The sequence below is a fragment of the Phodopus roborovskii genome, unplaced genomic scaffold (assembly GCF_943737965.1).
Source record: "Phodopus roborovskii unplaced genomic scaffold, PHOROB, whole genome shotgun sequence".
Classification (NCBI taxonomy): domain Eukaryota; kingdom Metazoa; phylum Chordata; class Mammalia; order Rodentia; family Cricetidae; genus Phodopus; species Phodopus roborovskii.
In genome coordinates, this window is record NW_026126639.1 from 2,199,585 (window position 1) to 2,216,356 (window position 16,772).

Sequence of the window (16,772 nt, forward strand, 5' to 3'; positions counted from 1 at the left end):
TTGCCTTGAACTCACAGTGTTGCTGAGAGTGGTTTTAAACTCCTGCCCTGCCCCCACCCCATTCTTGGATTACAGGTCTGTGTCACCATGACCGGATTATCATTGCCATTTAAATGGCAACAATAAGGACTGCTAAACTAAGCAATTTTAAAACTTTATTTTTGAGTAATACATGCACACTCCTTCCCCTGATTTAAAGTGTTGCCCATATTAAGCCAAGACTAAAGACTGAGATGTCTGTCTCCTTCCCATCAGGAGACTGGAGGGGGGGGTCAGTGGGATGTCAGCCTTGGGGCATAGATTCAGCCTCAAGCCAATCAACCAACAGAAAATCAATGAAAACATTACCCTTACCACTAGTGAAATTCCTAACTTTGCTGGGATCTTTCATTTAAAAATAAATCGCCTTTTTCTGCACAAGCCTTACAGTTTGTGACTCCTAACTTTGCTAAGGTGGCCCCTTTCCCATTATTCATGTAATGACCTCTGGGCTGTGATGGAGCTCAGTAGTAGAGCATTCACCTACCCTGTGTCAGATGTCCTGCTTACCAGAAAGGGAAGAAAAAAAGGAAAAGAGGGGGAAGAAAACAAGATGTTTCTAAGTTGTTTTTTCTCCAGTGTTTTTTGTTTTGGGTTTTTTGAGACAGGGTTTCTCTGTATTGCTTTGGAGCCTGTAGTGGAATTAGCTCTGTAGATCAGGCTGGCCCCTGAACTCACAGAGATCTGCTTGCCTCTGCCTGAGTGCTGGGATTAAAGGCAGTGCACTACCAATGCCTGGCTTCCAGTGTTGTTTTGTAACTCAGGAGTACAGTATGATCCTAGCATGTGCAGAGCAAGATCCTAGCATGTACAGGTCATGATCTTAGCATGTGCAGGGCACACCCTAGCATGTACAGAGCATGATGCTAGCACGTGCAGAGCAATCCTAGCATGTGCAGGGCATGATCCTGGCATGTGTAGAGCAATCCTAGCATGTATAGAGCATGATCCTGGCATGTGCAGAGTCCCAGCTTCAGTTTCTACCCAAGCACCTCTGAGGTATGCAAATACAAAGGACAAAATCAAGGGGCTGGAGCGAGGGCTCGGCAGTTAGGAGCATTTGGTGCTCTTTTGGGGGGATCTGTGGATTCTGAGCACTCACATGGCAGCTCACACCCAACTGTAACCTCACATCCCATGCCCTCTTCTGACCTTCACAGATGCCAGGCACACATATGATGCACGGGCAAACAGATAGGCAAAACGCTTACACATAAATGAAAGATGAATAAATCTTAAAAAGCAAAACCAGAGGAGTTTACCCTCATATATTTAATTTGTTTTTTGTCATTGTCTTTTGAAACAGGGCCTAATGCAGCCAAAGCTCCCTCCTGCTGCCTCTTTTTAAGTGCTGGGGTTGCAGGCATGTATCAGAACATAGCCCCCCCCCTTCGGATTTATATGATGTAATCGGGGACAGTTTATTCCTCCTTGTTCTGTCAATCCACAATTACAACTTGAGATACACAGACACTGCTTAGGGTCATGGAGAGGATGTCAGAAAATGCTAGAATCTCTGCCATTAAGGTGCAATCAGATAGGAGGAGTCCATTTCCTTTGGTGCCCGGGATAAGAGGAGAGACCAGACAGGACCTGTGTGGCCCACCCCGCCCCGCAGGGAAGCATTATTAGCTCTTATGAGCGGAGCGTGCAGGCCTGGCAGTCAGTCACCGGGTGTGTCTCACATGTGGCGTGTGCAGACAGTAGGCAGCTGGCTGCCTCAGGCACTCTTCAAGTCGCTCCACAGAGCAGGTGCAGCCTTGTTTAGCCAAGGCGTCATCCTCCTCCTCTTCTTTTCTATTGTTTATACTTCTCACTCAATGTTTGGTGTTGCAGATGTTTTGAATTTCTGAGTTCTCGGTTATGTTACAATCACAAACCCTAATTTTCTGTTAGGTATATGGGGGGGGGTGGCGCTAGCATACAAAAAAATGTGTATCATTCTACAATCTACAATAGCATATGTGCTATTTCGGGATGTTCTAGCTTGTTCCCCTCCCCCACTCCCCATCCTGTGTGTCCCACCCCCACCCGGCCTCCTCTGTCTGGTTCCCCTTCTTCCCTTTGATGTCATATGAATCCCATTATCCCTCTCTTTTTTTCCTTTCTTTATCTTTTCCTCTTATGATCTTTTAATTTCAACACACACACACACACACACACACACACACACCGTGCACTTGTGCACGTGCACAATTTATTAGAGTTAAGCAAAATGGGTTGTGTATGCCTCCATAGTTTTCTTCATTCATTTGTCTTCTCTCTCTCTCTCTCTCTCTCTCTCTCTCTCTCTCTCTCTCTCTCCCTCCCTCCCTCTCTCTTTCTGTCCTGGAACTTACTACATAGACAGGCTCTGCCTTGGACTCAGAGAGCTCTTCCATTTGTCTTTTGATGGCCATCTAGGCTGCTTCCACTAGCTGAGACTAGCTCAGCAATAAACATGGATGTGTGAGCACCTCTGTAGTATGCTGATTCAGAGTCCCCTGGGTGATAACCAATTAAACATGTTTTCAGTCGGGTAGATGATGCAGCTGTTACACATGCCTGAATAATTTGATTTCACAGGGTATTTTCTTCAGTAGATGCTTTATATTGTTACACTGGGAATGAAATCGTACTCCACTATAATTAAAATATTTATCACTTGAGGCTCTGGGTTTGTACTCGGTCATCCATTCGTTCCCTCGTTCAGAATGCTCATTACATAACAAGCTATGAATATGCCCCTTAATCTTTTATATGTGGCATAATTGTTACGACAGCACAATGTGGGTGTCGCAAGGCAGATTTTTAAAGATGGTTTAGCGTGTGTAAATGCAAGAAATGGGGACCAGCAATATGGTTCAGCAGGCAAAGGTACTTACTTTATGAATGGAATTCAATCCCCAATCCCTAGGATCCACACCGGAGAAGAAGAGGACAGGCATCTACAATTTGTCCTCTGCTACGAGCACTTTCCCCTCACAAAATAAATACAATGTAACAAAAACAATTCAAAGCAACAAAAGAGGCCAGGATTATAGGTAACTCCTCCTGCATTTGCCTAGGATGCCCTTGACACCACCACCATCAACAGCAACAGCAATCTAAAAGGGAAGAAATAGGTTTGCCACAGAAGAACCAGAATAAGCCTCATGACGAACTTTGCTGGAGCATGGTCCTTGAAGTGAGAAGGAATGAGTAAGATTTCAGGGAACAGAGGAGGACCTGGGTGTGATTTCCAGAATGGGAGGCCTGTGCCATGCTACATACACGAAGCAACTGGTGTGAACTGGATGCTTCCTAATAATGCATGTTTGACAACTGTCTTATGAGGTTTACTGACACACTGGAACTAAGACCAGCCCAAAGATGAGTAGGCTAGCCATCCTATAACCTCTGGGGGATCTGATAATATAACCTCTCTCAGAGGCTGTTTTTACAGCAGGCTGTCAGAGTTTCAAGAGCTAACTAGATTGGTTTACAGGTTGATTAGCATCATTCATGTCCTGGCTACTATTTTAAGCTGAGGAAATGTGGCAACAGATAAGATAAGATGTACCTTTTTCCCCCCCTGGGGCCAAATTTCTAGTACAAAAGATGAACTCACTGGTAAACACACTGACTCTATGACAAGTTACAATGTATCCAGTCTGATAGGAGGCAGGGACAGAGGTAGCAGGACAACTTGCAAGGTAAAGATCAGCCCCACCCAGTAGGGCTACACAGTGAGACTGCCTCAAACAAAGCAAGCGACAGATGCCACAGATTTTTGTAGTATGGAAGCAGCGAGAACAGCATCTGGGGACAAACTGTAAGAGCTTCCTGATGAACTGAGTAGATGTGACTAAGAAACCAGGGGGGGAAAACCAAAACCAATGTGGTTACAAAGAAAAGGCAGAGGCTAAACAGTCTGCCAGCTGACAGTTTTATTTCATGGATGTAGCATGCTCTCTCTCTCTCTCTCTCTCTCTCTCCCTCCCTCCCTCCCTCCCTTCTTTCCATTCACTGAAGGGCATCTTGGTTGCTTTCCAACTTATGCATAAAGGTTCTATAAGCACATATAATTGGGTTATGTGGACAGCTTTCCAGCTCATGTAAGTAAGTATCAAGGAGCGTAACTGGTGCCATCCTACCTTTGATGGACCATGCCGCCTGTTCCACTGGCATGTGGTCTTTTCAGACTTGGGATTTTTTAGTTGTTTTCCATTGTTTAAAGTTACAGTCCTTAGTGACTAGGATGTAGCACATACTCTCAGTTTGCTTGTCCCGTATGTATCTTCTTGGTAAGTGTTTGATACATTCCTCTGCACATCCAAAGGGTGAGTTTTTCCTAGGTATCACATGTTTTAAATCTCAGCACTCAGGATCCTGAGGACAGTGGATCTCTGCTAGCATGGTCTACCCAGTGAATTCCCGGTCAGTTAGGGCTGAATAGGGAGAATTCTTCTACAGATAGATAGATGACAGATGATAGACAGATGGTAGGCATATGATAGATAGCTGATAGAATGAGTGAGAACAAGTGAGAGAGAGAAACGAATGGGTTTGTTTTCCTATGAAGTTTGCTGGGAATTTGAGGGCTGAATTCAGGATGTCACTTATGCTTGGCAAGTGCTCCATCATTACTGTAGCCTGTCCCCAGCCTTCTGTAGAGTTTTAAGAGTGCACAGGGTATTTTGGAGACAAGCATTTTATTAGATGTATGTTCTGCACATATTTTCTCTTAATCTGAGACCCACCTTTTCACTGTCTCAATGAGATTTGTAGAGTAAAAGCTTTCTGTTGTAATGAAGTACAACATAACAATATTTCTTTCATGAAATGTGCTTTTGAATATTAGTTTGCTTTTTCATGGATTCTGATTTTGATCTCTTACATCTAAAATGTCACTTTCAATCCCAAAATGCCTAGATTTTCTATTCTAATACTTTCTAAGAGCACATACAAGCACACACACACACATGCATGTGCTCATACACGTACATAGACATGAATGCACACACTGGCATGTGCTGACACATGTGCACACACATATTCATAGGCATGTACACAGACATGTAAACACAGACATATGCAAATACTCATGTAAACTTATATTCTGTAGTGCTGGGGACCAATCCAAGGCCTCACAATCTGTTATAAATCTTGTGTGTCATCTTTAGATCAATGACCCAGTCAGTTAATTTTTGTGAAGTTTTTGTTGTTGTTGTTGTTTGTTTTTGAGACAGGGTTTCTCTATAGTTTTGGAACCTGTCACTCAGTAGACCTGGGTGGCCTCCAACTCACAGAGATCCACCTGCTTCTGCCTCCCAAGTGCTGGGATAAAAGGCGTGTGCCACCACGGCCCTGCTATGTGAAGGTTGTTAAGTCTGCATCCAGAGTTCTTTCTATAGGGATGAGCCCACCTGTCCACCACTAGCTACTGGAAAGATTACCCTTTCTTTGTTAAGCACGGTCTGTCTCCCCACTCCGATTCCATTTCTCTATTCATTTAACAATACCTTGTCTGGGTTACTATTACTGTACACAGAATCTTGTAGCTGTGTATTGTCTGTCTTTTAGCTTTCTAAAAAATATCCTTTGGGTTATTGGTCTCTATCTTTGCATTTAGCGGCAGTTTCAGTTTCAAAACAGATTTAATTGTGTGTTTCCATGTAGAGATCCTCACAGAGCAGTAAGAGTTCTTAACCTCTGAGCCTTTTCTTTAGTCCTGGCAATTGGTTTCTTGATGCCCATAAGTAACCTACTTGGGTCTTGATAGGAATTGATTGTATTTGTGGATTTAAGTCAGTATGAATTGGTTTTCGGCTGGGCAGTCATGGTGTGTGCCTTTAATCTCAGAACTCAAGGGGCGGAGGCAGGAAGATCTCTGTGAGTTTAAGCCCAGCCTGATCGAAAAAGAAAAGGTTTATTTATTTATTAAATTTTGAAATAGGTTCATGTATAGTCTCACTATGTAGCAGAGACTGGTTTGATTCCCTGATCCCTCTGCATCTCCTCCCGAGCACTGGGATTACAAGTATGTGCCACCATGCCAGAATTTTAAAATGATTTTTAAAGTTTTATTTTTAACTGTAAAGTTGTTGAAATTTGTTTTAGTTATAAAAATTTTCCATATATATATTTTTAAAATCTCATGGTTTTAATAAAAACATCCAAGAGGCACTACTTAAAATGTTGGAACTGTTAGTGTGTTCCGTCATTTTATCCTCAACTAAATGGAATGCATAATCTAGTGTTTCTCCTTTCTTTCGTGTGTGTGTGTGTGTGTGTGTGTGTGTGTGTGTGTGTGTGTATGCGTGTGCACAGGGTACTGAAAGCAGGGCCTTCCATAGTGATTTTTAAAAAAAACATACCTAAGTCTGGAAAATGCTCAGTAAATTTACTATGTTGCAAAAATGGGAAAGTGGATTCCTTTTTAGTTTAGGGAGTTTATCTTTCCCCCTGACGTATTAAAGGTAAGTAGGCTCATTCGGAACAATGGGAACATAAGTGCATACTAACAGCTAATAAAACATCTTGACTGTTCACAAACAAATGGCTGTTCACTCTGTTCTCAGCCCCAGGGAAGCCAGAAGCCGAGGTGAGACGAACTGGCCTCCTTTGTTTCCGTCATAAAAGGCAAGCGGGAAGTGCACACCAAATACTTGCAGATGATCCGGTTTCCGACATCCCTCTAACAGGCCGAGAGCGGAGTTTCTAAGGGACACTAGAGGTTTCGTGTGTCCGCGCGAGGCCCAGGGCCTACTGCTTGTCTGTCCTCTGCATCTCTCTCCCAGTCTCTACCTTGTTTTTACGAGCCTTGAATAGTTCTCAGCAAGGTCAAGTTCCTGACCCTTAAAATAAGTGTTGCAGAAGTCTTACCCCGTTTGACGGCTAAGTAGCACTCACTATATATATATTTATAACCCAGGCTGGCTTCGAACTCGTGGCAATCCCCCTGCCTTAGCCTCCTGCCAGCTGGGATAACAGGTGTGCGTCATCACACCACGGTCGTCGGTTCACTCTTATTTTACCGACTTGTCCCAAATGCTGTGGTCTCTCTGTACCGCCCTAGGGAATTTGGTTGCTAAAGCCCAGCATGTGTGTTTCGTGTACGCAGCTTCAGGAATAAGGCGACCACGTTAATCCAGCTTGGCCGGATTGTGGACAAGCTCACAGCCTGACTTTAGGGTTGTTTCGGGACATGCCTTCTGCACCCGTAAGAACCTCAGCTCTAAGTACGGCCAGAGCCCTCGACCCTATTGATCTGGAACGGTGACGCTCTGTTTAACGCCTGGCAGGGCTGGGTAACGCGCTCCACAGGGCATCAGCAGAGTTCGGCAGGGCTCGGCAAAGCTCGGCAGTACTCCGGCAGGGCTCGGCTGAGTTCCGTAGAGCCCCGGTAGGGCTCGGGGAAGGCTCGTCTGAGCTCCGGCAGGGCTCGGAAAAGTTCGGCAAGGCTTGTCAGAGCTCCGGCGGGGCTCGGCAGAGTTCGGCAAGGCTTGTCGGAGCTCCGGCGGCGCTCGGCACCACTCGGGCTCCTTCGGGCGCAGGAGCCCAGCCTGGCCCCCCGACAGTAGCGGAGCGCCCGGCAGCGCGCGCTCCCGGAGACCGCAGCCCCCGAGAGCCCCCGCGGCCCGCCCGGGTCCCCATTGTGCCGCGGGGTTCGCCCCCCGGCCGGCCGGCCGCCTGACGCAGCCGAGGCTCCGCCCCCCGGCGTGACGCCAGCGTCAGGCCAGTCCCGGCATGCTCCGCGGCTGCCCGCGGCCGAGAGCACTGAGGCATCTTCCCGAGAGCGGCCGGCCGTCCCCGCGTCGCGTCGCCGCACTGCGCGCCCCTGCCGCCCGCCCCGCCGCCCCCGCCGCCCCGCCGCCCCGCCGCCCGCAGCCCTCCGCCGAGGGCGCCCCGGGACGGAAGGGTCCAGCAGCCTGCCGGCGCCCGCCGCGCTCGTGGTCGCCGTCGCCGTGGTCGTCGTGGTCGTGTCCGCCGTCGCCTGGGCAATGGCCAATTACATCCACGTCCCGCCCGGCTCGCCCGAGGTGCCGAAGCTCGACGTGACGGTGCAGGACCAGGAGGAGCAGCGCTGCCGCGACGGCGCCCTGAGCCTGCTGCGCCACCTGCGGCCGCGCTGGGACCCCCGCGAGGTGACCCTGCAGGTGAGGCCGGGCGGGGGCCGCGCTTCCTTCCAGAGGCCGCCGCGTCAGCGTCGCCCGCCCCGGGGCCGCGGCTGCCCCTGCCCGCCCCTGCCCGGGCGCTGCTCCCGGGTTCCGTGCTCCCCTCCGCGGACCCCGCAGCCCGGGCGGCGGCGCTGCCCTCCCCCTCCTCCTCCCCATCCCGATCCCCATCCCTGTCCCCATCCCTGTCCCGATCCCGATCCCCATCCCTGTCCCGATCCCCGTCCCCATCTAGATCCCCATTCCCGTCTCCGTCCCCATCTAGATCCCCATTCCGGTCTCCGTCCCCATCTAGATCCCCATTCCCGTCCCCGTCCCGATCCCCGTCCCCATCCCCATCCCCGTCCCCGTCCCGATCCCCGTCCGCATCCCCATCCCGATCCCCGTCCCCGTCCCCATCCCCGTCCCCATCCCCATCCCCATCCCAGCCTCCGATCTTCCCGCATCCCCCCAGCCCAGCCCAGCCCAGCCCAGCCGAGGGACAACTCCCGTCCCAGAGCGTAAAGACCGCGGACCCCGCTGCTGCCCGCGAACAGGATGCCCCTGGCTGGGGCAGCCTGCGCTCCTCTGTGCGTTCGTTATCCGAAGGCTTGATTGAGTTGGTGCTGTTGTCTTTATAAACGTGTGAAGAAGTCTGAGTGAATGAAATTAATGCCGTAGGTGAGCGGTGGCCGGCCTGGGAATATTTTCCCGAGCCGGTGTATTTAAAGACGAAAAATTCTTAGGAGGAAGGAAGTAACAATAATGATAATAATAATAAAAGACAAATCCCGAAAATCTAGGATTAAAACAACAACAACAAAACACTTGCAAGTTAGGGTTCTTCACACCCAGAATTTGTTTGGTGTGATTTCGTTTTAGGTTTCTTTTTCTCTTTTTTCTTTTTTTCTTTTTTGCAGTACATTTCCTTAGGAATTACCAAGAGGAAGTTCCTCTTTTTCTTCAAACAAACAAATTAGCCAAATTAGATTTTTTTTCCTCCTTTAAACTGATTGGGCTTGTTTTAGATTTGAGCAATAACGGGAGAGGATTATTCACGTCATCTGCTTTATTTTGATGACACCAATAAGTTGTGGGGTTTATATAAGGCTCATTTAATTTTTTTTTTGTTGAATTATTATTATTATTATTTTTAACATACTTAAAACACGAGCTTAGAACAGTACCTGACACTTGGGGCTTTCATGAGTTTTAGTTTCGGTTCTTGCTAGAAGGGTTCTGAGTAGATTAAAGGGACCCATATGTTGTGGGGAAGAAACTTGTTAGACAAAAGACTTTGAATTTTAAGGCATGCTTGTTGGCTAAGTATAGAAGAAATAGTGGATTCAAAATGATTTTTATGTATAACTTGGAAAATTATTACACTTCCTTCAAGGAAGGGCTTTTCAAATGAAAACATGTTTACGTGTGTATTTTTTGTTGGGACTCAGACTCCTAGGCAAGTGCTCTACCACTGAGCTTCGTCTGTAGTCCTCATGTTGGACTGTTATAGTGTGCATTAACTTGTTGGAGAGGGTTTTAAAATGTGATGAAATTTGTTTCTGGAAAATATCTTACTAATTAAAAGCAGTACTGCTTCCTGGTAAACCACAGGACTGGTAGCCCGTGTTGTTTTTCTAGCAGTGACTTTTAAAGTTTGTAACTTTGAAGCTTGGAATTTCCTTTGATTTAATTGTGTGTAGAACAGTGGTAATAGCCATAGGATGGGGTGCTGTGTGCTGGGTTGAGCTATATTCTTGTGAATCCTCGTTGCCTAGGAAACCATATTTGGTAGGTAGGTGCTATCTCTTAGTTCATGTGAAATTTAATGAAGGGAAGCCAGGGTATATGTTAAAACAAAGGAGAGACATAAAACTATTTTGGTTGTTGTACAGGAAATCAGGTTAATTCATGATTTATATGTAGCAATGTTTTTTATTTTTGTCTTTTTTTTTTTTTTTTTTTGAGGCAAGGTTGCTAGATCGCTCACTCAACTGGCTTCCATTTGGCGGGATTGTAGGTGTTTTTCCACCATTCCTGGCCTATGTTGTCACTGTTAACTTTAACCTTTGGGTTCGTAATCCGAATTTATAATATGTATATTTGAAAATGGTGACATCACTCACTTATCTCTAGAATTGATAATTAGAAATTCATTTCCTCTTGTGCAGGCAGAGTTCTTGGATCAGAAGCTGAGCCATCTGTAAGCCAAGGTTATGGTTTATTTATTTATCTCTCAGCTCAATGGGGTGGACTTCACACATACTAGGGCGTTACAAACCAGTGATGTCTTGGGGCTCTGTTTAGTGAGTCTGTTTTTGTTTTATTTTCTTAGACAAGGTCTCACTGTGTATCTCCATCTGCCCTGGAACTGGCTCTGTAGACTGGGCTGGCCTTGGCCTCCTGAGCTTTGGGCTTAAAGGTTTTTGTTGCTACAGCCTGCTTGTTTGGTATTTTGATTCAGTCTCCCTTGAACAGTAAGGGAAATACTCCTACCTCATTTCAGAAAAGGAAGCATGTATCCTATAGCCAAAAAGTCATATAATTCCAAGTCAGCTGGAATCAGTAACACCTCTCCCCTCTTTTGTGTGTGCCTGGGAATGGAAGTGGCAGCTTAGTACACAGCTTTCTGCTACTGGGCTATGCCCCTAAGTCCTCATCCCTTCTGTCCCCCGAAAACCAACCTTTTTCTTGGCTGCATGTAGTGGAGCCAGCAGGGATCAGGGGTTCAAAGTTGTTCCTAAGGGTTCACATCAGGAGTTCCAGGCCAGCATGAGCTACTTGAGAACCCTGTCTTAGTGCCCTAAAGAAAAAAAAAATACATTAAGAATATTCTCCAAACATATTTTAGAGGCTTTTTGTGACAACCCTTATCTTTCCTGGTAGTTACTCCTATAATAACAACAATGTGTAGAATATGACAAAAAATGTAGAAACAGGCAAAGATCCAAAAAGAATTAGATGTGATCCAAGTGATAGACTTGGTCTCTACTCAGAACTTAAGACGTGTGAAATCGGTTCCTCTTGTGGATAAAGCTGTCCTCATCAGAAGTAAAAACACACTGTAAGGAGCAGGTCCGTGAGTTTTCCAAGTTAGATTTCTGCATATAGGTAGAGTAGTTCTGAGACAGCACCAGCTAAATGCTCTCTGTTTCATGATATCTTGTTCTAAAAAGCCCTTCCACCGGCATCCCCCAAGCCCTTCCACGGGCATCCCCCAATTGTCCCGTGAGGAAGACAGACAGGAACTGCTGATGGGTATTATAGTGCAACTGAGCCTGTGTGTGACAGATCTAGGAGGGACTTATCTTAGGAATTACTGGTCCTTGACCTAGAAAGGTTATGTGTATGTGTTTGTGATTGAGGCAGGGAATCCATGCCTGTGCAAGATTAATTTCCTAAAGAACGGCCTCAGAAAAAGACTGCTTTGAGCTTGCTTGAACACATTTGCATTTCCTTCCACGTGTGCTGCAGTTTTAGAAAATGGCAGAAACTCCTTTTGTTATGAAGCATGTCTCCTATTTGAATGTGGCTTTCTGATGTGTCTACATTTTTGGGGATTAAAGAGACTTAATTGCCTTTTCTTTGTATTGTCATGTTCTCAGAGCTTCCTGCCTCATCCCTACAAGTGTACAAGTTACGGTGCGCAGCCAAATTTTTTCCCTTTGAGAAAGCTGGCTCAGTGTTTTGGATGACCCATTGGGCCACGCTAGGGCTTCCTGAGTGCAAACATGTTTGAGCAACACTCTCAGTAGCGAGCCGCCGTAGGTTCTTCTAGCTTGTCGATAATGATACAGTGGCAGACTTGATAGGCTCGGGGACCCTCTTTGCTAGATGTAAAATCAACATCTCTTCCAGCACTTGGAGGCAGAGAAAGGGGATTCCTGGAGCAAGCAGGCTTATCCAGCTCAGGGCTCAGTGACAGACCCTGATTTAATCAATACGGTGGAGCTTGATTAAGGTAGACACCTGATGTCAGCTCTGCACCGCCACACACTTGTATCATGCCTGACATGTATGTGCCCTCATGAGCTCATACATAATCCCAGCAAGCCCCCTACATCTGTCTGTGCTGCAGTGTTTCAGGGAGCTTGATTGGGTATTGCTCCCTCTCCTTGCTGGCTGTTAGTGAAGATGGAGAACACCGGGTTCGTGACGGTTCCCTGTACTTCATTAGCTTTGCTTCGCTGCCCAAGGCCCGCTCTGTTCCATTCTGTAGCCCAGGCTAGACTAGAACTTAGAGGCAGTCCTCATGCCTTTGCTTCCCAATTGTTGGTATTTCAAGCATGAGTTACCAAACCTGCCTTCTGGCCAAATTTCTTAGCCTTTCTAAACTTCATTATCCTTAGCTGTAAAATGGAGCCAATAAACAATTTCTTACCCCCTGAGGCTTGTGAGGGAATAAATGCTAGCTTATGACAATCATGCTGCCGCACGGCCTACACCAAAACATCTGCTCTTTGAGATGCCCAGCCCGAGACAAATCAGAATATGCAATGTGATGTCGTTTGAATGACTATTCAAATTTTTTCACATGCAAAGATGACACAAGAACATTTTGGAAGCCGACTTACTGCTCCTGTGACACAGACTTGCCCCTTCCCCCAGTGCTGGTGAGTTTAGTGTTTCCGAGGCAAGTGCTCTTCCAATCAGTGGCAGCCCACCTCATCTATATTTCTGTATGTTTTTGAAATCTCTGACCTTTAAGCATGAGCCACGCTTATGATCCCAACATAGAGTTATGTTTATGGTGGTATTGTGGTTTTCCATTCACACTTTTTTTTAACCTTGCTCACTTTCTGTCTTTACCCCAGTTCAGTTGTCTGTTTCATATTGTGTGTGTATCTGTGCGTATCGTCCCCATCCCCATCCGTGTCCCTTGTACTCCCTACCCCCAGTTTTTTTTTGACAGGGTTGCTCTATCAGTCCTGCCTGTTCAGGAGCTCATTCTGTAGACTAGGCTGGCCTTGAACTCACAGAGATCTGCCTCCCAAGTGCTGGGATAAAACCCAGCTTCTTCCTCTGTTTTTGATGTTTTAGAAAAATAATGTACAAGGGTGGGAGAGATAATATTGCAATTATTTTTAAATAAAACTATCCATGCATTTTTGATGTAATGATTTAACTATGGTTAGGGGACTGAATTGTTACTTTCCAGATATTAACACCTGTGAGTTGGCTCAAGCAAACCATTTCCTGTCTTTAGGTCATCACTATTCTGGTGGGAAGAGGGATAGATGGCTTTGTAGTCTTTGGCAAGTATTTTAGTCTGTATCAAAATGAATTGTTTGGAGAGGTGGTACGTGCCCGTGATCCCATGGTAGGATTTTGACTTCGTTGCCAGTTTGAATTACCTCAAATGAAAACAACAGAACACAACATAGGTAGTACTGTGTATCTTAGAAAGCACTCAGGAAAATGAATACAAATTCTAAAAATAACTAAAGTGTGTTTCAGTGTGGTATCATCCACTAGCTTCACTGGTATATGGGAGGTTGAGCTGAAGGCGTCATGTTTCAGGGTTCAGTGTGGAGCTTATTAGTAGAGCTCCACTTGCCTTAGGGGTTCAGTCCCCAGTATCACAAAAGGATAAAAAACCCACATCCCTAAAATTCAGTAATTGATGATGCACTTTTAGACTGGGGCAATGTTAAGTTTAAGCTGGGTTCCTTTGTGCTGTGAGCTGGAGCCCAAGGCAAGCCCAGGAGAACTGGGAAGAAGGTTCTCGAGGTGGGAGAACCCAATGTTAGCCTTTGTGGGGTGCTAGGTGTTGGAGATTGAGCAAAAAAAAAAAAAAGTGCTTTTGATACCCTCAACCTCAGAGCTGAGGTTTTGAAGGGAAGGTGTGATTCTAAGCAAGGAAGAAGTATTTCACAAGGACAGTTGAGCTGGATGCTAAGGACTTTGGGCAGAGTGAAGGAAGTGGATGTTTTCTGGAAGGAGGGCGGGCACTAAGGACCTGTCTCACTAGGCACACCAGAAAAGCACTGACTGTTCTCCAGCAGATGAGTTCTTCTGTCCTCTTCGTTGTTAAGAGAAGTGTCACATTGCAGTGCAGAGACACTGGTTGAGAAGATTTGAATGGTTTTAAATTAAAATACCAGAGTGGATGTGCTCCGGGTTACCTAGTAGTATGCATACCCGAGTGCACATGTGAAATATTTACCAGCAGACTAGGAGGTTACTGTGCCCAACACTTGAGGGCATTAGCTTAATAGAAAACTATTCCTGTGGGGGCAGGTTTTTCCTTCTTAATTCTTTAAAAAGTATCATATTTCTCCATCCTGGTGGATCACGTGCTACCAATAGAGGCTTCAGGGCATTCTAATTCTGAAGGCTTCTTAAACATGCATGGTCATGATGGATTATATCTAAGAGTTGTCAAACTTGGAGAGTCTGACCCCGAGCAGTTTATTTTAGGCCTATTTAAGCACAGTACAATTTGATAAAAACTTTCGGCTCTATAGATTGACCGCATGTGACACCGTTCATAAACACGGTTTCTATAGGTTTACAATAAGGGTCTGGGGCAGGCTGTCAACCACAGCAGGCTAGCCCTCTGGGTTACACATTCCTTCCTTAAAGGACAACCCCGTGTTTGGTTCTTAGCACCCACAGCTGTCTGTGACTCTGATTTCAGAGGATCTGAAACTTGTCTCTGGTTTCCTGGGGTCACAAGACACACATGTGCCCAGACATGCATGCAGGCAAAACACCTGTACAAATAAATGCATTTTTTTTTTAAATTAAGAAAACATAGTATAAGACCAGGGCTGGGAAAATCACTCAGCAGGTAAAGCTCTTGGGTAAAATGCTTGCTGTGTAAGTATGAGCCCTGGAGTTTTGACCCCAGTAGCTAGTCATCCCAACAATCAGAAGGCTGAGGTAGATTACTGGGGGCAAACTAACCAGTTAGGCTACGTGTATGGCTAGCTGTTGGTTCAGTTAGAGATGCTGCCTCATGAATAAGAGGGAGGAGTGGTGGGGGGGGGATCATGTGAACATGCACACACATACGTGGCACATACAACAAAAGAAGGTACATCTGAAACTTTACAGAGTATTGAGGGGCTGCCATGAGCGGCTTATTTTATGTTTATATAAAAGTGTATTCTTCATCAGGCGGTGTCTTTGTGCATGTGCCATTGAAAGGAAGCTTAGCACATGTAGGATCAAACTCAAGAGGTGGGGGGTTGCTTGAGTTCAGGAGTCCCGAGACCTGCCTACGCCACACAGCAAGAGTCCTTCTCAAAAATAAGCTTGAGAAAAATTCATGGAACAAATTGTACTTTTGTAGGCCCAAACTCTGGGCAAGAGAGAAAGTATTTCCAGCAACTTAGACTTTCTGTTTCCTTTTTGGTTTTACCCTTGCCCTCCTTTGAGTGGTGACCATGGTGGCAGTATTTCCTCTTCCTCCCTCCTACCTTCCAGAACACGGATTGTTTTGGATTAGTCCTTTTTCACAAGTTCAGTTCGTAGAGAAAATAGTAAGCCAGATGTGTGTCGTTGTATGAGACTGCGTGAACACCATCATCTCACTGATAGCAGTGTTAGACCCTAAGTGTAAGGAAGGAGGGGCACTTTTATGTATTCCTACATGGTTACTCTTTCTTGGATGTTTATTATTATTATTATTACTGTGGTTTACTCAAACATTTTACGGAGTTGTACTCTATACTCATGTATATGATTTCATATTTAAAAAAAAATCTGGGTAGTGGTGGTGCACATCTTTAATTCCATCACTCGAGGCAGAGGCAAGCGGATCTCTTGAGTTCCAAGGCAGCCTTATCTACAAAGTGGTTCCAGGACAGCCAGGGCTGTTACATAAGAGAACCCTGTCTTCAAAAACAAAAACCAAACCAAAACAACAACAAAGCCCTTTCAATTACATTTATTGTGTGAGGGCAGGGTCGGGGCATCAGCTCTTCCCTGGTATCATGTGGCCCCTGGGGATTGAACTCAGGTCTTCCTGCTTGGCAGCAAATGTCCTTACCCACTGAGCCGTTTTCCCATTCCCTTCCCTTTTCAGTCACTTTTCGTAAGAAGTCACTCATGCATAGTCGCTGCAAACATTTGATCATGTAAAAAAATGGAATTTGCCAGATGTGGTGGTGCATGTCTTTAATACCAACATTCTGGAGGCAGAGGCAGTGAGTTTGACGCCAGCCTGATCTACATAGTGAGTTCCAGGACAAGCAGGGCTATGTAGAGAGAGCCTTTCTCAAAAATAGGGGTGGGGTGGGTAGCTGATTTACTTTGTTTTTTGTGACAGGTCATAGGTGGCCTAGACGGCACTTGAACATAAGGTCCTGTTGTCACAGCCTCCTACATACTGGGATTACAAGTGTTTGATCATGGCTTGTCCTTTCATTTACTTATTTTCCTTTTGCATTGTTGAAGCTGTTTTAGTTTTGGGGGAAGTTAAACAGTGTTCTAGCAGATTGCTTGTATGTATACTCCTGGGACGTGGATAAATTTCCTGAATATTTCCATAGGGATAAGTTCTTACTGGAATGGAAAGATGATAAACCACATGTCAGGGTTCTCTGGAGAAAGAAGTGGCTTATGTGACAACTGGCAGGTCTGTATTTCCTAAGCCAGCAGCGTGAAACT

At 45.8% G+C, this 16,772-nt stretch overlaps 1 protein-coding gene across 1 annotated transcript in view; it reads left to right on the top strand.

The window, feature by feature from the left end:
• Nucleotides 1-7,871: 7,871 nt before the first annotated feature.
• The window catches only part of Etnk1 (ethanolamine kinase 1), a 39,687-nt gene continuing 30,786 nt past the window's right edge, over nucleotides 7,872-16,772 (top strand). The window contains exon 1 of the mRNA XM_051173413.1: nucleotides 7,872-8,159. Within this exon, the coding sequence (XP_051029370.1) occupies nucleotides 8,004-8,159 (156 nt within the window). The 5' untranslated portion in view covers nucleotides 7,872-8,003. The remainder of the gene's footprint in view (nucleotides 8,160-16,772) is intronic.